The 21,244-nt window shown below is 37.7% G+C and overlaps 1 protein-coding gene across 6 annotated transcripts in view; it reads left to right on the forward strand.

Annotated features, from left to right (window-relative positions):
- Positions 1–12,762: 12,762 nt before the first annotated feature.
- Positions 12,763–21,244, forward strand: part of PTCHD4 (patched domain containing 4) — a gene marked incomplete at its 5' end in the record, with an annotated part of 252,389 nt that continues 243,907 nt past the window's right edge. For 4 of the 6 annotated variants that reach the window (XM_079148299.1, XM_079148297.1, XM_079148301.1 and 1 more), the window contains one exon: positions 13,199–13,624. In XM_079148299.1, the coding sequence (XP_079004425.1) occupies positions 13,199–13,624 (426 nt within the window). Of the gene's footprint in view, positions 12,888–13,198; positions 13,799–21,244 lie in introns of those variants that run through there. The other 2 variants (XM_079148298.1, XM_079148302.1) reach the window with 2 other exon arrangements.

Below are 21,244 nucleotides of genomic sequence, written 5' to 3' on the forward strand. Positions count from 1 at the left end.
TCACATGTTAAATGTTAAACTTCACGAGGAGTATTAGAATACAGAGATGACTTCCAAGATGTGAACATGTTCAAATCAAATGCTTATACATCAATATCAGTTTTTAGCAGTACCCACCTATGTAAAAGGATATTTCATAGATGAAATATATAGAATCTCATTCCGGATTGCAATTAGTTTTGATATTAGAGAATATAAAATTTGAACCTCAATGTATGTCCTTGAAATTAATGCTATAACAATTTATCACAGATTTAGTGACTTAAGATCACTCTCGGCTGGACACAGTGGTACATACCTGTAATTCCAGCTCTTCAAGAGACCGAGGCAGGAGAGTTACAAGTTCTAGGTCATTCTTCACAACTTAGCAAGAGCTCTTCTCAAAAGAAAGAAGTTGGGTTTGTAGCTCAGTGGTAGAGCAGCCCTAGATTCAATCCCCAGTACCACAAAAATAAAACATCCTTTCACTTATTTTCACACAGTTTTGCAGATCATAAGTCATTAGTGCATTATGGCTGACTTGGGTCCTCTGCACAGAATCCCATAAGGCAGAAAAATCAAGATATTAGCAGAGCTGTATTCTTTTCTGGAGGCTCTAGGAATAATTCTACTTCTAAATACATTCAGATTTTGGACAAATTCAGCTGTTTCCGATAGTAGTAGAACTGAGGGCTTCATTTCCTTGCTCACTATCTTGGGTACCAATTTTGCTCTGAGAATACAGACACCCCTTTTTCTCATGCATTTCACATGACTCCTCCACCTCTGGTAAGTGAAGTCCCTCTCATGCTTCTAATTTCTCTAACTTCTTTTGTTTCATTTCTCCAATTCCAGCCTGATAGGGGTCTTTGCTTTTCATGGACCATGTGATTAAATCAGGTCCACCCAAATAACCCAGGCTAATCTCCCATTTTAACCTTCATAACCTTCATTATATCTACCATGTCCCTTTTGCTGTTATAAGATCCAAGGCCCCAGATGTAGATACACAATATCCAATTGAGCAAAATGTTAGTCTCCAAAAAGAATTCCATTCTTCTCATTAGTAGATGTGTCATAAAAAATATGTTCTATTATTATTGCTATATTTTGAATTTTGTTAAGTACGGCATGTGTAAATTTGTTTCCTCTCTTGTTATATAAATGAATATACAGTATCCTCAATTTTGCCACTAGGTTGATAAGCCTAACATATTTATTATCTGACCTTTCATACACACAAAAATATTGCTGACCCATGTCCTAAAGGAAAAATAAATTGGTGCTGACTTTCAGGAAGGAATTTTAACAATATGTTTCCAAAGTCGAAAAACAAAAACAAACAAACAAAACCTGTGAAAATGTGCCAACAATTATATTACTTTTTTTCCTGGGAAATAAAGTATGTGTATGCTCACAAAAAATAACAGGTTTTTTTTTCTTTAATTCGGAAGCACTAATAAAGACAGAAATTTGGAGTTAAATCACATATGCAGCAATAGGAATAGGGGTATGTTTAAGTAAATGAAGCCAAATTCATTCTTCTGAAAATTATAATAATTTTATTAAATTAATTGATTTTATTTGGGAAGGTATTGAAGAAACTATAAACAAGGCTTTGGTCTGAAGTGGTTAATTCTAGTACAGAGCTCTGGGAGTATGGTTTAGAGGTATGGAGTCATCTTTAACAAAGGGCTAACAAAGCAACAGGGCCTGCCCTTTGGGAGTGGGACTGAAAGAGGGGAGATGTGGAGCAGGGAGTCTTGCTCATCATTGCAGAGTCAATGAACTATGTGTTTTACTTTGATGAAAGTGTAAGAGAATGGAATTATGCATATGTGTGGACACTTGCACAATTCTTTAAGAATTATTGCATAATTTCTTTAAGAAATAGGTGGCAGGGCTGTCCTTCCATCAGGAAACCATTATAGCTGAGGAATTGAGAGTAGAGCTAATTACTAAGATTGTTCCCTTTGACTAAACAGACCAGAGTTGAATGAAAAAAAAAAAAAAAAAAAAAAAAACCAGATTGACTGAAATTTCTCAGGTCTTGAGGACAATATTTCATAGCTGTGTTTTTCCTTTTGATACTTATGTTCTATTGTCTTCCTTAGACATTCATGTCCAAAGGAGAAGTCTCCTGAAATCTGTTAGATCTAGAAAGCCCTCCCTTCCCACCAAGAAATGGGAGTCTTTAAGATAAAGTCTTTTTTTATATGGAAAATCAGGCATATATAGCAGAATATTTTCCCTGGATACATGAATTGGTAATTTACGAGCAAGTCAGGAGATAAAATGCCAAGAAGACAGAAAATTATTCTTCTCAGCAACTCAAACATAAGAAAGAGCAGAGGATCTGAAATGAACAGGCCTGGAACATCCACTGTACTATCTATACTAGGGGGTAATTGTACATATGATGTCATAGAGTTCTTTAGTAATCAAAGAAGTAATGAATATAAAGTATAGTATTTAGCATCCAGCAAACCTTAACATAGTGACATTTTTCTGCTATTATGAACTTTTCTCCCAAACCATATCCTTCTTAGTGTCTATAATCATGTAACTAGTATCTAATCATATCTATATATACTTATGCACAGTTAGGTATATGCAAAATCATTTAATTATTATATTTTACTTTCAAGTAATTATATCTCTCCCTTCACATTAGATACATATTTTAAAGACAATAAGCAAAAATTTATTGTATAATTTTATATAATAGGCACACAATTTCTACTAATTTATTTGAATATACACATTCAGAATTCCACTTAATCCTTACAATAGTTCATGAAGTGTGAGCTTGCATTCTGTCACTGTTACACATGAGGAGAATAAAGCCTAGAGTGGTTAGATAATTTGGCCAAGGTGTCACCACTAGAAGCTGGGAAAAATCAGACTCAAGGCATTTGAACCTAGATTCTATCATGCCATCTTGCCAAGATCCTTAAAATGCCATGGAAAAGTTACTTTCATTGCTTTTATGTTTATTTTGGTAAATGACTAAAGGAGGTCCATTATCTGTTTTAGTGTACACATCTACATTTAATTGATTACCAAATCATATGTATTTTCACTTTTGTGCAACTCTCTAGTTCTTTTTCCATCACCTCATCCTTATTACCCTAGGCCAGGTTTCCCTTCGTTGGCTCAAGCAGTTGTTATGGGCTAACGAGTCACCCAACCTTCATTTGTGCAGTCTCCAGTTGCTTCTCTATGCTGTAGTACAGCTATCTAGTTTGAACCCCAGTCTAAGCTTGTAACACTTCCCCATTGCTTCTGGGAAGAAGCCCTGACTATAACTGTCCCACCTTCAATGCAGTCTCCATTAAAGTAGCAACCCTGCTAGCTTGCACAGGATGGTTTTAAGCAGTTTAGTTGTTCAGTAAATCTTTGAGGAAGGTGTTGAATGAACCTGGCTTCTAAGCCTCTTCACATTACTGCATCTGCTCATTCTTTCAGACTCATCTTTTTGCTACTCCTTCCCTTGAGCTTATACTTTGACTGTAATTAATTTATTTAGATCCTGAAAAACACAAGGAAAGAATTAGTTGTCAGAAACACAATGCTAAAAATAAGAATGGTAAGCCCCAAGATCTAGGCAATCTCTTAATACTAGGAGAGCTGAGGCTAGTGACCAGGCAGCTAGGAGGTCCAAAGAAAGAGGTACTTGGGAGCAAAACAAGAATGAGTGCAAAACAAACCAGAACAGACCCAAATCAACAGCTATCAGAACTGACTCTCAAGATCAAAGTAGTTAGTCATATCTTATCCTTAGTGACATTTATATTTCTCATATCTATTTTAACTTCTTTTGTACTTTTCTTATTTTGAGAGAACTACTCTGAAATAAATTAAATTCTATACTGATGTTTATTGTCATGTGCCAGAAATTCTGGAAACTAATGATACAAGTCCTGAGAATAATGGGCATTGCCTTCATGATTGTCACAGTCTATGTAGGAAGTAGGCACAGATCACCTCAATACAACAGAGCAAAGGCTGTACTTGATTTTATGACTGTTCAGTGAAGGAGAGGCACTTGGCCAAAGATACCAAGAAAGAAGCGGGGCCAAAGTACCACAGAAAGAAGTTCACCACAGTTTCTGTAAATGTCTGTTCATTTTTGTCTATGTCAACAAGACAACTAAATATCCAGATGTTTAGTCTGCATGTTTTCCAGCAGCATGTGGAGATATTATGACATACTAACAGTTATATGAAACTTGTTTTAAAAGTTTACATTTGAATATAAACTCACTTTGCTTACATTCCTTGTCCTGAATAAAAGACAGAATGTTTTCCAAAGGTCAGAGTAGAATTCTTCACTTTGCTTGACAAGCTGAAAACCAAACTTTTGAATGTCAAAGATAGTTTGAATTTGTCTGTTGTCTAATGCCATTTCACTTACACTTTTTCTCATGAAATCCATTTTTTCCCAACAAGAAAGCTCTATTTGAAATAAAGTCATGTGCAGGACTGTCATGATTGTCTGTTACACCAGGAGTCAGGTGCTTCTACTTCTTGCTATTAGAATGTCTATATCATTCTAAGAGGAGAAGAGGGGAATCATAGGAAGCGGGGGTAAAAATCATGAGTAGAGCAACTAGTTATTTCATATTATTGCCCATATTCACTGTAAATTCCGCCCAGGTATCTTCAGCAATATGCAGTGATATCAAATGGGTAGCTATTCAGAAATCACTGTTGTAGCTTTTAAGAATAGTAGTGTACCAAGGGTGGAGAGGGTGGGGTGCTGGAAGCACCTCACCCCAGGTGTAGGTGATAATGATATTGGCTATAGAAAATTTAAGAAAATAATTACATGGACCCAAATCTGGTCTTCTTTTTATAATCAGCACATGTTTTCATTCTAAACAAGATCAGTGAGCAAATGTTCCTCCCATCCATAGTAGAACACACCCTCTGTGTTACCTCCTCCGCTACAACCTGCTTCTTCCTGTTTATACCTCTCCTCTTTCAACCCACTGGACAAGGGCTGTTGTTACTGGAGCTAGGATAAACTGTCCTCTCCTAATACTGTTTTCTTTAGAGTAGTGTGAATATTGATATCAGATGATGCAACACATAAATATTTAGGGGTGATAGTCCTCTGCTTTGCCATTAGAATACCTGTTTAAAAATGAGTTTGATGCCCACTTCTGCTTAAGAAACTGCTTCACAAAATTCTTTATTTTTCCAGGCTTTGTAGGGAGAACTGCCTTGTCAGGGAGGAGGATTCATTTCATGGTCAGGACTGCATGGTAATTAATGAGAAACTCATCCATCCTTAAGGAGCAGGTTTCTCTCTGGGCACAGCAATAGCATTTCTGAAAGCTTAGTTTGCTAGCTGACCTGATCTGAATATAAGCACAAGCTCTTTGAGAAAGCATGTGTAATTTCATAATAAATGGAATAAGAGAAATATACTTCTGAGTTCATCCTGAGGAAAGAAATGTGTTTTAGACTAAGTAAAACTTTGTTAAGTATATTTCAGGGAACTAAAAGAATTCCTCTTGGAAGGGAAGTGATAAGGGAGAAAGGTATGAAAAAAAAGGAAAGAAAAATTGTAGAAAATTCTTCAGTTATTTTGTAGGAAAAAATGGACTGACTTGTATTATACTTGGATTTAAGAAGAAAAACAAACAAATTTAAAATACACTTTTAGAAAAGTGTGGTTGACTTCTTTCTAAATTACTGAATGTTTATTTAAATAATTAAAAATCTAACATGTAAAAAGCAGCATGTATTTAACAGGTATAAGAAGTAAAGTTTGTGTATTGATCCAGTAGAATGTACTGTAATTTGAGAAGCAGTATTTCAATTTCAACACAGCTATTCTTTTGTGGCCACAGTATTCCAAGTATTTTTCCATGCTCCATATATCTTTTTTTCAGACCAATAAAAAATTTTATGTTCTTGTATGCTGAACCACTCCCAATCCTTTGATAGTGTAACAAATACATGAGTCACCAGGAAAAGGTTGACACTTGAGCAGAGAATCAATGGTTACTCTCTGTTAAGGTGTAAAAACCCCAAATATCGTGGAATCAGCTGATTGTCTAGTTCAAATCTTACATTACTTGGCACATATATATCTAAAGCTTATTGACATGAAATGATTTGGTCAAGGTAACACAGAGATTAAGAAGGAAAAGAACCTAACAGTTAAGACAAAGCTAGAATACTGGTTGTCTAAAATCTCCAGAATATCAATCACTTTATACTACAATTCTGTCAAAAATTTTGTACTTCTGATTCATATGAGACAAAAGGGGTGTTCATAGTCTTTTTTCTCTTTTTGAATATATAGTTGAACATTTTACATTTAGAATGAGAATGGTGTTTATTTTAGATTTTAATCATACGGAATACTATAATGTGATAATAAGATCGAACCTACAAGTCACACTTAATACCCAAATTTTATATAGAATTGTCAGTTAATGCAAACCTTATCTAAATTTCTCAGCATTTTAAGACAAGATATTTGCATGGACTCCTCAGGTCAGTGAGTTCTAGCCTACATAGACACGATGATCAAAGATTTTTTCCATGTTTGTAACCAATTTAAATAGAAGTAATTTTTAAAAATATCATTATACCTCCTGTCCATGTTATTATAAAGCTTTTTAACAAAATGAGTTAAAAATCAGGAAAACAGTTCCTTTGACAGAATATAGCTTTATTTTCTATTCAAAAAGCTTGGTCTCCAGAAATGCATGTGATTCATACAGAAAAACTTGGCACCCACATTAGTGTTAGCTGCCCAATATCCAAACATTGCCACCACCACACCATTCTTCCTAAAACAACTTTGATTTAAACAGAATACACAAAGTAAACCCTACACAAACTTCCACACGACTTTATGCTCAGAGAGAAGGCTGGGCCCATTCCTGGGCCTGGTGTGAGCCCAGATTGGTCTAAACCAATTACATTACCTTTCTTCTCACCAGTGATTGATTTAGACAAGGCCATGGGAAATAAGACTTAAGAGGAAATCTGTTGGGAGTCTTCTGGGAGGCCTTCTCACTCTTAGAAGAGACACACAGGGCAGACTGACGTTGCTTTTTCTTCCTTGGGATCTTGTTTTGCATGAATGTGTTGCCTGCAGAGCAAGCACCAGTCTAGAACTCATGATCTGGGCATGGACAAAACTGGAGAAGGATGGAGATTCCTAATGACACCCTTGAATCTCTAAATTAGCTAGCTCTGTAACTACTGTTCTTTTAGACATCTTGTTATGTGAGATAAGAAATGTCCTTATAATTTAAGCCAGTTGCAGCTGGAGACATCCAAAATGCTAATGACTAAAATTACATTTGAAATGGCATCTCTCATCTGTGCCCTTCCTGGATACAAGGACCTGAGATAAGAGGTATGGCTAATCTTAGGCAAACTCCTTAAAGCCATAATAAAAAGAGATCAAAGAGCATTTTCTTAAAACCCCAAAGCCAGCACTGCTTGAGACATCAATGGCTGAAGGAGCCCCACGTGAAATGACAGAAGGAGATCAGATGTTAGTCTTGAACATGTACTAGGGACTCGAGGTAAACAACAAGAGGATCCAGCGCAAGGGTGAAATCCAGAATTTGCAGTTGGGTGGGCCAACTCAGTTCCTGTGTCCACTGGGCAGACAGCTAAACTGAATCATTCAGCCTCCCTGGAGGTTCAACTCAGTTGAGGAATGCAAGAAGGGGTGCAGGCCATTTTCAAAGCAAGTTGTAAAAATATCCCAGGTGTGCTCCTCCAGGTGCCCCTCCCCTTTCAGATAGCTGAGTAGGAAATGACTTCAAGAGTAACTTGAGAAGTCACTAGTAGAAGGTGAATGAATGATTTCATGGAACCAAGGTCTCTCTTTCTTTTCCTACCAACCAGGAATATCCACAAAGAATGCTAACTAAACAAGATATAAACATTTTATTGTTTTACAACTGCTGCGTTTTGGAGGCTTATTTGTTAATTGCTAATATTATCTGGTTAATTAATTCAACATACATACAGTTTTGATTGGAAGTGATATGACTACAGTGAATAAGTGGGTTAATGTCACCCAAGTTTATAAAAAAGGAAACTGAGAATCAGAAAATTCAGTATCTCACACAAAACACCCAGAAAGGAAAATGTGGACCTGGCCTAGAACTCAGCTGTTCCGTGTCTAAGCAAAGGTTCTTGCACATCCTGCAAAAGGACAAGCAAATAAATTCCATCTTGCTTCTAAGGCTTGAAAACCAATATTGACCATATATCAGAAAAGATGAATCCTGTGTATACTAAATAGTTTTGATCATAGTGTTGTTACTAATTGGTTCCTAAATTCACTGCTTTTGGCTTTATATTAAGCTTTATTTTAAATTGGATTTGCAAGAATTATCATGTGATTGATGTCCACTAACATTTTGGTGATAATGAACTCTTTGTACATTGATTTGGAATACTGCTAACATGTTCCTTCTTCTTAGCCTATAATTTATCTTTTTAATGAATTCCTAATAGAATTTAACATTAGCTTTTCACAATATCAAAATTAAGCAGCCATGCCCTTCTTCCTTCAATTAAATAAATTTTTCTAACAAAAAATTAATAACTTTTTTGTTATAGGAAAGCAATTTGAAAATTACCCATAGAGCCAGGCTTTTCACTGTTCAGACAAAGGTTACAGTACAAGTAAGCAAGGAGAAGGAGCTATAGTGATCTGTATGGCAACAGATTAGAGTTGAAGGCAATGACATTAATAAATATTTATATTTACTTTATTATATAAACAGTAAACTCATAGGTAGTTCAGGATAGTTACAAAATAACTATTTGTAGAATACGTATATATATACACAGATTCTACATACCAAGGTTTTTGCTGAGAGGGATTAGAAGTAACAGGACCTGAACACATCTAGCCCTCAGATATATTTCTAATACCATTCTCAAACATCCAGGATGCCTTGGATAAATGCTGATTCTTGGACAGGTCCTGGAAAGACACAGATGAATATCTTGCAGTACTAGAAATTAAGGAATTATTTTTAAAAAGAGAGAAAAGCACCCAGAATAATACAGCATGTCAAAGCAACACAAGAGTCAACGGAAAGAGCTCCAAGTGGCTAAAGTTGAAATAATTTGAGCAACAAAATAGTACTGAATTATAAACCAAAGTGAAAGAAGAAATACCCAGTGTCTGAGTCTTTATCAAAATAAATAAAAAATGAATGAATAAAATAGACAGCCTGTGCTATCTGTAGATAGCACAATTCTAAGTAACCAAGAATTCTAAGTAACTCAGGTAGACTTCAGCCTCTAGGAGGAAGAGGATGGAGTCTAGTCGCCCACATCTTCAGTGCAAGTTGCTCACCGTGACTTCCCTCCAAAGTAACAACAAGAAAGCAAGTAAAGAGTAAGTCTCCAATGGAGAAACCCTGACTTAAGGTATACTGCTTTCAGGCAGGCGATCTGGTTCATATGAACAATGGTAAGACCCCCTGATAGAATAAACCTGAGGTAGGGCTGGGGAGATAGCTCAGTTGGTAGAGCGCTTGCTTTGCAAGCACAAGGCCCTGCGTTCAATCCCCAGTACCAAAAAAAAAAAAAAAAGAATAAACCTGAGGTGATATGTTGAAAATGATATTTTACGTCTGTGTTATTCTTCCCTAAAATTTAGAACCCCAGTCATGGTTACATGAAGGAGAAACCAGATAATTCCCAATTAAGGGAAATTCTGCAAAATATCTGACTAGCAGGCCTCAACACTGTCAAGGTAATCAAAAACTAGGAAAGTCTGAGAAACTGTCACAGCCTAAGGAGGCCTAAGGAAACATAACAACTAAATATAATGCAGTATCCTGGATGGACTCCTGGAATAGATAAAGGGCAAGAAGCTGTAGTGGTGGCACATGCTTGTAATCCCAGTAACTCAGGAGGCTGAGGAAGGAAGATTGCAAATTCGAGGCCAGTCCCAACACCTTAGTGAGAACCTAAGCAACTTAGCAAGACCCTGTCTCAAAAAAAAAACATAAATAGTTTTAGGGATGTAGCTCAGTGGTAAAGCACCCCTGAGTTCAATCCTCAGTACCACACACACACACACACACACACACAAAAAAAAAAAAAAAAAAAAAGGAAAAAGAAAGAGTGCATGAGACAGAAACAGGAAATCTGAATACATTATGAACTTCATTTCATAACAATGTATCAATATTGCTTCATTAATTATAATGAATATACTAATGTAAGATATTAATAGGGGAAACTGGATATGGGTTATAAAGGACCTTTCTGTACCACCTGCAAATCATCTATAATCTAAAACTAAAACCATTCTAAAACAAAATAGTTTTTATAAATCCCCATCTATTCCATCATCTAATAATAAATAAACATTTTAATGCAGACTTCATATTTTTCTATCTATACTTTTATTTTTCAAGGGAGTTTCATACTGAACATAATTTTTCACTTAACTTTTAGCAAATGTATTTCCATGCATTATGATTCTACAACATAATTTGCATTTACCTCACAATAGTTCATCTCAGCGACACACCATACATTATTTAATCAACTATATTTTGGTATCTTTGTTCTTCTCTAATTCTGTTGAATTAGGGAAGGAAAACCAAAAGAGTAAAAAGAGATGACATCATTCTGAAATTAGTTTATTGGTGAGATGTGAGAAGTAGGCCTATCCATTGCTACCAAAGGAAACACATGGGCTGAGAAAGAGAACACCCAGATACCACTCTAGCTTCACAAATAACTGAGTGTGACCTTGAAATCAATCTTTATAATGCCTAGTGTCCTTATTTATAAAACAGACTAAATAATTTATTCAATAGTGTCCATTCCTAAAATCTCTTATAGCATATTTTATAAAAAGATCATTTCTTAGAAAATTCGATGTAAAGGATATGGCCAAATATGCCACTGTAATAAAGAGGCTGCAGAAAATGGATGACAGATACATTTCCTCTCTGCTATATACCCAAAAGTTTCTGATCATATGTCACTACTGAAATATATTTTATGAAATTATATGAAAATCTGACAGTTGGAATCAAAAGATGGTGAGATTCATGGAGCGATATTAGCATATGAATGTTGCAAAAACATTGTGTTCACCCAAACACAAGGAGTGGCCGTCTAACAAATGAATAGTCTTCCTAGAAAAATTGCTGAGTTCTTAGATGTGGAAAATGTGGTTGCATGGGCGGACGCAGCACCATCAAGGATATTACAAAGCTATTCCTGCACTCAGTAACAATTCAAACTGAATGGTCACCAAGGTCACTTTCAATTTTAAAACGCTAGAATTCTTCTGTAAACTTATTTATGACACCATCCTTTAGAGTCTTGTCCTTAAGCATCATTCCTATTTCTGAGTTCTCTGCTGTCTCATTGGTTTCTTAACTGAAGAATCAATTCCACCAGAAAAAAAAAAATAAAAGGCATCGATTTAGAGGATGAGTTCTTTAGCTTGTTTGTATGCATAGATGGGTACCTTTCTAAGCATCTAAGGAAAAATTGGTCCTTTTGCTGTTAAGAAAGTGTGCATAGCACATCTCTCCAAATGATCTTCTCTATGAAGTCATTCCAAAGAGAAGGGAAACTATGAAAAGCAGGTCTCCAATTCACAAACTTCTGAATTTGTCAAGATTTCTTCATATTTTTTCCACAACATAAATTGTGAGTGCCCCAGTAGGTAAAATAAATAAATAAATAAAATACATACTCCAGATACACTTCCTAATGTTTGAAATTGATCTGATCTGAAGGCAAGAGTTCCTCACCTTCGCAGTTTAAGGTGCTCAGGGAGACATTGTGGGAGGTTTTTTGTTCGTTTTTTGTTTTGTTTTTCTTCGTTTTGTTTTCTATATGGTGAAGGAGACTCACTGATTTCCACATGGACTATAGTGTGTTTACCTGTTTCCTACCTAGCTCTCTTTCTTAGGCAAAAATATCTGATGTGTTTGTTTCTTGAATCCACTCCCAGGAGAAAATGAACCTAAACTAGATAGCTTGCAACAGTTCGAAGGATGGGATAACTTGGGATAGAGGCTTGAAACCAGCATTAAGAACTTTCTGTCCTTTAACCTCAAGAGTAGAGGAAGTGGGTGTATAAGAAACCACACACTGCCGGTAGATCTTCACTTTGAGAAAACACACACACACACACACACACACACACACATACACACCCTGAAGCACAAGACGTTCCTACTGGCAAATGTCTCCTCTCCAACATCCAAAGGAAGGAAGGGATCCAGAAAGCCCCAAAGCAGCACCGTGGATAGATGGGGTCTCTGGCAGCCCCCAGCTGCAGTGAACTGGTGGAATAGTATTACTAGGAAATCCCTTGCATGCTTCGTGGGATGTTAAAATTGCAGCATCATCCTCTCTGCTCCTTTTTTTTTTTCCCTTTTATTTATTTTTGGCCAAAAGGCAGAATTTAAGGGCACAAGGAAACGGTGGGGCAAGAAGTCTGCCTCCTGAAGCCCTGGAGCTCCCTCCCTCCACGCCCCACTCCTGCCTAGGTTCTAACTGCCCCTGTTCCAATGGTCCAGCAGCACCTTCACCCATTTCCTCTTCCACTCACTCCAGCTGGGAAGGAAGAGGGAAAACAAAACTCTAAAAATAACTGTCAGCATCTTAAAAAAAGAAAAGCTTAGCTGCCCCCCCTCCCCATCTACTCCCGCCCTTCTCTTCTCCCTCTCCCCGCCCCCCACGGGGCACATGTCTGCTTCTTACAACACCGAGGCACATGGTTCCAGTTAGGCACCGAACCCCATCAGGACAGAGAGGAAATCCACATCTGTGGGACGCTCGGCACAGAACCACCTCCAGCGAGGGAGGCCGGGGGACTGCAGCACCGAGATGAAGGGCTAGACCGAGGGAACGCTGCTCATGCGGTGAGAGGCAGCGCGGGAGGCTGCGAGGCCGCGGGGAGGCCGGGGAGGGGGTGGGCCCCGCCGCGCCCCCGCAGCGCCCGCCGCCCGCCCCCACGCGCGCTGTCGATATTTGCCCGCCTTGCTGCAACTTGCTGCAGTGTTTGAAAGAGTAGTAGGAGCGCATGGAGGTGGGGCCCGGGAAAGACCAGGCGGAGCGGTTGGGGGGTGAGCGCGGAGGGGTGGGGAGGCGGCGGCGGTGGGGAGGGGGTTGGCCCCGAGGGGATGGGATGGGATGGGGGAGAGCGGGATAGCCCGGCGCTTACACGTGTCACATGTGCTTTTTAAGACGGCCGGGAGTGCCTGCGAGCTGGATCTGTTGGAGGATGCTGCGGCAGGTGCTTCGCAGAGGGCTCCAGTCGTTCTGCCACAGGCTGGGGTTGTGCGTGAGCCGGCACCCGGTCTTTTTCCTCACCGTGCCCGCAGTCCTGACCATCACCTTCGGCCTCAGCGCGCTCAACCGCTTCCAGCCCGAGGGCGACCTGGAGCGCCTGGTCGCTCCCAGCCACAGCCTGGCCAAGATCGAGCGCAGCCTGGCCAGCAGCCTTTTCCCCCTGGACCAGTCCAAAAGCCAGCTCTATTCGGACTTACACACCCCTGGGAGGTATGGTAGGGTGATCCTCCTCTCCCCACCCGGGGACAATATTTTGCTTCAGGCAGAGGGGATCCTGCAGACCCACCGAGCCGTGCTGGAAATGAAGGTGAACCACAAGGGCTATAATTATACTTTTTCCCATCTGTGTGTGTTGAGAAATCAGGATAAGAAATGCGTGCTGGATGATATTATTTCAGTGCTAGAGGATCTCAGGCAGGCTGCCGTCTCCAATAAGACAACAGCCAGGGTGCAAGTGAGGTATCCCAACACTAAATTAAAGGTATGCTCCTCCTGCATGCTTCTGCCAATTAAAGAGGCAGCACTTCATTTCTTGCCCTAAACAAGCAAAGAAAATGCAGAGGTCTCATCCTTAAGACTCAGAAGCTGATGCTTCTTTCATTTCGGGGTGGTGGTGGGGGAGATGGGCAACTGAGAGAAGAAAACAGGCAATGAATGGTACAACTAGATACAAGAAATTCAAAGCCAAATCAAACAAATGCCAAAAAGAAAAAAAAGAAAAAAAAAAAAAAAAGAAAAAAGAAAAAGAAAAAAAAAAAGTTTCTGAGACCCTGCAATTACATCTTTGTTCAGGGTTAATAAATCAGTGAATGGAAGGGGGCGGGGGTATCCTGAACAATTGGGGGATTTCTTTTCATTATGGGGCTCAATGTATTTCTTATTACTGATTACACATCCACCTGGTACCATATCCACCTAATGACATCTTCAGCCTGGCTTGATTTTGACATGTAGGGAGTTGGTATTTTGGTGCCCTGTGAGCCTGTGTCTGAGAGCAGTGGGTTATGGATGTAGTAAGGCTTCCAGGAATTGTGTGTGTGTTTACACAGCAAAATAAGCAGAAAATTTCTACATATATAAAATAAGGATGTGCACCTAACTGATGCCTTATTTACTGAGTCCTGCTAAATTCTTTTTCCATAAAACAAAAATCTAAACCAAAGGTGGTTATTGTAATGACCCTATAACAAATGGAAAGGAAAAATTCCACAATCAGCAAAAATTACAAAAAATGATTATTTCAGCATTAAATATATTGTGTTGTTTGGACTCTCAATTCAAATTTTGTTGCTCAAATGAGATTTCTAAACTCATTCTACACTGTCAGGACTGAACTGCTGCAGGCAATGAGGCATGCAGTCTCCAGGTGACTGAAGTTTCAGGGACAAATGTGACTTCCAAAGGAGTCACTGCACCATTTGTATGCTTGACCCTGTGCATGCTCAGAAGATGCACAATCAAGAAGTCCCAAGATAGGTGTTTCCCAAGAGAAAGGAATGTTCTTTCTGCTAATGTGCATGAGGATGTATGTGTGCTTCCATGGAGAAAATAGAATAGAAAGGCCCCCAGCTTCAATAAATGAACAGCCTAACACAGAAAATCATTAATATACCTGTTAATTTGTTTAATATAGTCAGCATCAGTGTGCAGTTAAAAATAACTCTCAGGATTTTGGAGTGAAAAATACCCTCCTTTTTCTGAATAAAGGAGGGCTTAGTACACTTAGGGATTCCTCAGGAAACCTCATAACCTGCCTCCTTTCAACATGGTATCTTGTTTGAAGGATCCAGGGGATGAGAAGGATCTCAGTTTTACAAAGCTGAGCAGTCCCTTGAGGTTCAGTGAAACTGGGCAAATCATTCATTTGCTTTAAATCTAAGTAGGAGGCTTGCCTACTTCATACTTATTGATGGGAGCATGATGAGTATGTGTGGTTGGGCAGCATGCTTTTCCTTTCCTGAAACCTTTGCTATCACCATTATTGCTTGCTAAAGAAAGGATGTGGTGGAGAGGTAATTTTCCCAGTCTATAGTTTTTAACAGAGTTCTTTCTTATGCCAGTCATCTGGAGTAAAGAAAGATTTGCAACTGTGCCATATTTAAATTTCAATTTGTCTTTCCTATTAAGTCAATTTTGCAGTTTATTAACATGCATTATTAATAGGGTCTCAATTGCCTCTATTAAGCAGTACTCTCCAGGTGAAAGGGCTTTGACCAATCAGCAACAATGGACATTGTGTTTATCTGGTAGTATCATTTTGACATTAACAATGCAAAACCCCTGGGGTAGTTATTTTATTCATTTAGTAATCATTGGTTGTCCTGATATGATTTTTTATGTGCTCTTCAAGGCACATGAGATAAACTTAGGGCAAGAAAAGCAAGCTTCTTTCTTTTGGGGGTTTAAAAGTAGTAGGTGCCAGCTTCCTCACCCAGAGTTACGTGCTAGCAGAGACTCTACAATCATTGGGTGCACCACTGAGCTCACATGATAATAGGCCCATAATAGGTGTCCCACCTAAACTTTTTGACTGATTGGTTGCTTAATATACATATTGATGGGAACAAGTGGATAATCATAAAGGAATGGAGTAATTGATTACAAGGCTAATGTAGTAATAGTAAAATTAGTTTATTAACCATCAAATGAACAGAAGGATTATACAAGGACTAAAATCCTTATTATTTTGTATTCTAATATCAGTGTTTCCTCAGATGTTAGTGTTTCTAATATCTGTGTCTGCATGTCATTAGTGGGAGTCCTTAAGCTATGTTTGGGTAAATGAGCCCTTTGAGATCTTCTGAGAGCAATGGACTCTCACAAGACCAGATAGTCTCACTCATGCTCATGCAATATAAAACATAATTTCATAAGTATCATGGATGCCTAGAATTCTGTCAAAGGCACTTCAAGGTCTCCCAGGATCAGAACTTACTAGCACAGAGCAAAATGAGAGGCCTTTTGGTTTTATAAGTGTTATTTGGAAATGATTTAATTCATGTGTGGCAGTGGTTGTGGAAATGTGTCTTTGTGATGCTGATGCATGCTAAAGTTGAATAACTATAGGCATAGGGGTGCAAGTGGAAATTTTATATATACATTTTCTAGCTCTCTAATTCATTTGCTTTCTCTTCCATACATGGGTCACTGCTCTTCCCAACTCTACTCAACATGGAATATTTTAGTGCCGAAAAATTCTATTGGTGGGCAGGGATCAGGAGTTGAGGGAAATTAATAGAATAAATATTAGTGTCCTGGATAATGTAAGAACTGAAAATCACTTGACATGAAAGAAGCAGTAGGTCAGTGCTTCAAGATAGTCTGAAGATGTGTAAGCAATGATTGACAGAGAGAAGTAGCCAGAAATCTGAATTATGACAATTGGTTGATCTTCTAAGTACAGTTAAGACATACACATAGTCCTGAGCACAGAAAGGTTTAGAACTTCTGATAAACATGATTATTTTGACAAGATGATCCAGTCAAGCAGGGACACAGAAAGTTGTCTTCTATGGAAATAAGACAGTTGCTTAGATTGAAAGAAAAGTTAGCAGTTGGCTTAGAATGCCATAGAAGAAATGAAACGCAATCAAGTTTTCTAAAGTTTTGTAAAAAGTATGCCAAAATCTGAAATCACTTCACCTATATAATAGGAATTCTACAAACTGCTCTTCATTATAACTTTTATGTTAAATCTTTAAGTAAGCCTAAGTAACATGTCTTATATTGCTTTGGTACCATTCACTACTCTCAGCCCAACCTTGTGCATGTCTTTGTAGACAGTATTCATGACAGACTCTCATTACTTAGTTTATGAATTAATCCGTGCCTTTATTCTGCAGCATCACAAAACTATGAGTATTTTTGCTGGGCTTCAGTGGCACATGGCTTTAATTCCAGTGGCTCAGGAAGCTGAGATGGGAGGATTGAGTTCAAAGTCAGCCTCAGCAAAAGTGAGACACTAACCAACAGTGAAACCCTGTCTCGAAATAAAATACAAAATAGTGCTGTGAATGTGGCTCAGTGATTGAGTGTCTCTGAGTTCAATCCTCAGTATCCCCTAAAGAGCCCCCCAAAAAAACAAAACGATGACTACTTTAGAACCTCTGTGACATACTTTTATTTTAAAGATTTCTGTAAAGTGCTTTTATAACTCATAAATAATTAATGTATATATATGTGCGTGTGTATATATATATATATATATTAATGTACACACCCACACACAGACATAAAGTAATGCAATGTGACCAGATTGAATTTTTAAGTAAAACACTTAATATTTTGTTGAAACTAGTCTCTATTGTTTAAAGTCAGACCAGTTTTTAATGTGGGACAGGCCCTTAAGATTTGTAAACAAGTACTGTTCTGGATACCAAGAAATGTTTTCATTATCACTAAAGGAACTCAAGTGACTAAAGGTAATATTTCCCTGCTTTTTAAGCAAGTATTATAACCACACTTGTCAAACTAGTTAGTTCCACGAAAATAACAATTTTCATATGTCCCCATTTCTTTATAGTGAAATGCATAAGTAAAAATGAAAAAGACAAATGTGGTCCTTGGAAATGGGTTTGATTTCCAATCTCCTGGCAAACAGAGAAAAAGAAATGAAGCAGATTTGACTTCCCCAAAATCACACTTCCCTTTAAATTCCATTAATAGACACACTTCTGAACAGACGTTTAAGGGAAGTCTGTGTACATCAATATACCACATCTGAGAATAGGAACAAAGATAAAGATAAAATTCCCTGCTTCTTAGTAGAAGATGTCGTTTCTTTGGGTATATTTTTGGGTACATCATCCATGTTTGGAAGATATTGAAATGAACTATTTATTTCTAATTTCAATGGAAAGTCAGCTTTAGCCAACATGAAAAAATCAGGATCTGAATTACTTTTAAAGACTTTCAAGAACAGATATTTTATAAACTTCTTTCCTTAAAGCATTCTAAAGCCCAATGAGATATAGATGTTGGGATCTTATATTTTGATTTAAGCTTATCTTTCTGATAGTACCTCTTAATAGAGGAAAACCTTATTGACCTTATTGAATATTCAATTTATATCCTAAGTGGTGTTTTATACATGGTATTTCATCTAATTTTTAAAATGTTATATGAGTCAAGGAGAATATTTATATTCCTATTTTATAGGTGAAGACCAAGGAGGTTAAATGACTTCCATGAGGACCCCATACTACTGTATGTTGGAGCTGGGATTTAAATTCAGTTCTGTCTGATACCAAGACTTAAATTCTTAACAATACATTATTAGGTCTTGCCACTTCCTGCAGGAATCTACATAATCAAAATCCTTTGTACTGAGAAAGAAACGAGGCCATATTTGCAGAGCCATCTCAACCCCATGTTAAAAGAACACTGCTCATCTTCCATACCACTTTCCTTGCTCAGTCAGAGTGGCAGGTTCCTAAGAAGATGCCATGGAGTGAAGCATCTAGTTGGGGCAAATTCCTAACATCTGATGAAGGTGGGACCTGACACAAAGAGGTTAGCAAATTCCTCATTGGCACATGATCTTGCCTTTAATATCATTTCCCTTCAACTTAGAAAAAACTAGGGTAAGGCTTTAGGATCAGCTAAAAGTGATAAAGTTGTGATGTGGCCCAAGGTTTTGAGCCAGGAACTTTTGTGCCAAACAAGCTTAATCATTTCTGGCTTAAATTGGCTTCAAGGAAAAAATTTAAAAAAAAAAAAAATTGGATAGTGCAATGCACTTTAAGTTGAGCAATATTCAGTAGATCTAGCTTCTACCCCAGTTCTTTAGAGACTGGTTTTGTGCCATTAGACAGGTCTCATCACCAGTTGAAGTATCAGTTTCTTCATCTTATAAAACAACAGAGCCAGACTAGGAAACTGCAGGGATTCTTGCCAACCAGTGAAGTTCTTATGTAACATTCCACCCTGTAGTAGATAACTATGATCATAGTAGATTGGGCATATATTCTAGAATATTTCTCCTCTGGAGAAAAGTAGATATGCTTGATTAGATTTGAAGGATGCTATTAGAATATTAGTCATGGTTTTCTAATGAAATTATTGCACATATACTTCCTGTGCACCGTACCAGGATTTGTTTGTTTATTGAACTTTCCTGAGCTCCCAAAACAAGCTAAAACTTCCTTAGTATCAAGGCCTATATCCTACTCCTTGGCTTTAGGAAAGACCTACTTTAACCCAAATTAAATTATTTCCATAGGTGTTAATATGTCTTTCCATTTTGGGAACTCAGGGTTAAGTAAGGGTTTAAAAAAAAAAAAAAAAACTCAAAGAAACAGAAATGATTCTGTAAATTCTTCTTTCCATTTCCTTATTCTCAGTTAGTCTGATCCTGGTTTCTTCAATGGTTCAGGACCACAAAGGACTTGAAATGGAGGTGGGAAATAAAAGTCAAAGTATCACTTACATGATAGAAATTATGAAGGGACGAAGGTCATCTCCCTACCCCCCTAAAAATAACTCTCTTTTCTTCTCCCTGACACCCTAAGCAATAATTTATTGTAACAGTTCTCAATATTTTCTAATTTAAAAATATTTAAAACTGAAATCATCTTTACATAATGCTATTCAAAATACATTGTGTTTAGAGAGTATTTTTCATTTTCACCCATTGGCTATTACATGATTGGAACACATTGCTTTTAATTCAGTTTTAGGATTGATCAGCATATGCTTAGGTCTAATTCAGTTATGTCCAGACATTTCTGCATATGTTCAACTTAAACATTTTTAAAGATGAAGTCTGAAAATTCCAAGCATCTAGATTGGCCCAAGATAGTTCTAGATTGGAGAGCGGATTGATTTATCCCCTAACTTCGTGGAACAAATCACTCAGGCCCCTTCCCCAGATGGAAACACAGGAGTGACTCATTTCTATGAATTCTTTCTGCCAATGGGCTAGTGGACAAGGTTGCATTCATAAGGGCCCTAGCACACAGAAACAGTTAAGCAATGCTTATGACTTAACTTAAAAGCATGCCAAATTGTATTGTAAGCCACACAATTTATTTCGGTTTTGTTTTCTGAGACCTTCCTCCTAAAGTATTGTGGGTAGGCCAGTAGCACTGACATCACCAGAAAGCTTATTAGAAATTAAAACTTCCCAGGTATCACCTTGCACCTACTGACCAAAACTATACTTTAACAGGTGTTTCATATATACATGAGAAGCTAAGATATTAGACCCAAGTTTAACCTCTGTACTCCTAATTCATGACTTGAGTTTAAAGTTACATGTGTTCTTTCAGATCAAAAATAGTGTAAAAAATAGGGTAATGGAGCCTCTCACCAATGAGGTAGATGTGGGAACATAAGAAAATGTATGCTGAATTATTAAGGGGCTGTTCCAAACTGAAAAGCCTTCATCTTTACTACCTACAGTTGGGCCTGCCACCTGGTTAAGCTTAAAGCTGATTATTGTCATTCAACATTTTCTGAAAATGTTGAAATTAAATCTAACTATCTCTTTAAGAAAAAAAAAAAAGTTGCATTTTTCTCAAGCTCTTTTGCTCTTTTGCATTTGTTTCACAGTAATAGCAACATTAAGCCCTAGTTAGACCAATTATGTTAATATTATATGAGAGCACAAAGTAGGAACCATACCTAGGAGCAAGAATATTTGGGGGAAAATGAAATACAAAATTACAGTGGAGTGTACCTTTAAAGTGACATTGTAATCCCTACTTTTTTCACATGATTATTATGGTGGAGTTGTTCATTGAAATCAAGGTTCATTCTCTGTCATTCTGACAAATTCAGGATCTCTGAAAGGTTCTTGATGAACAGCACTCAAAAATGAATGGACCCTGTTTAGGTACAGGATTTGTATAGGAGCAGTCAGTGTGTCCTCTCTGGAGCTACCTTCCTAATGTGGAGAGATCTCACCTTGCATCTTCTAACTTTTCCC

The sequence above is a fragment of the Sciurus vulgaris genome, assembly GCF_902686455.1.
Source record: "Sciurus vulgaris genome assembly, chromosome: 7".
NCBI classification, from domain to species: domain Eukaryota; kingdom Metazoa; phylum Chordata; class Mammalia; order Rodentia; family Sciuridae; genus Sciurus; species Sciurus vulgaris.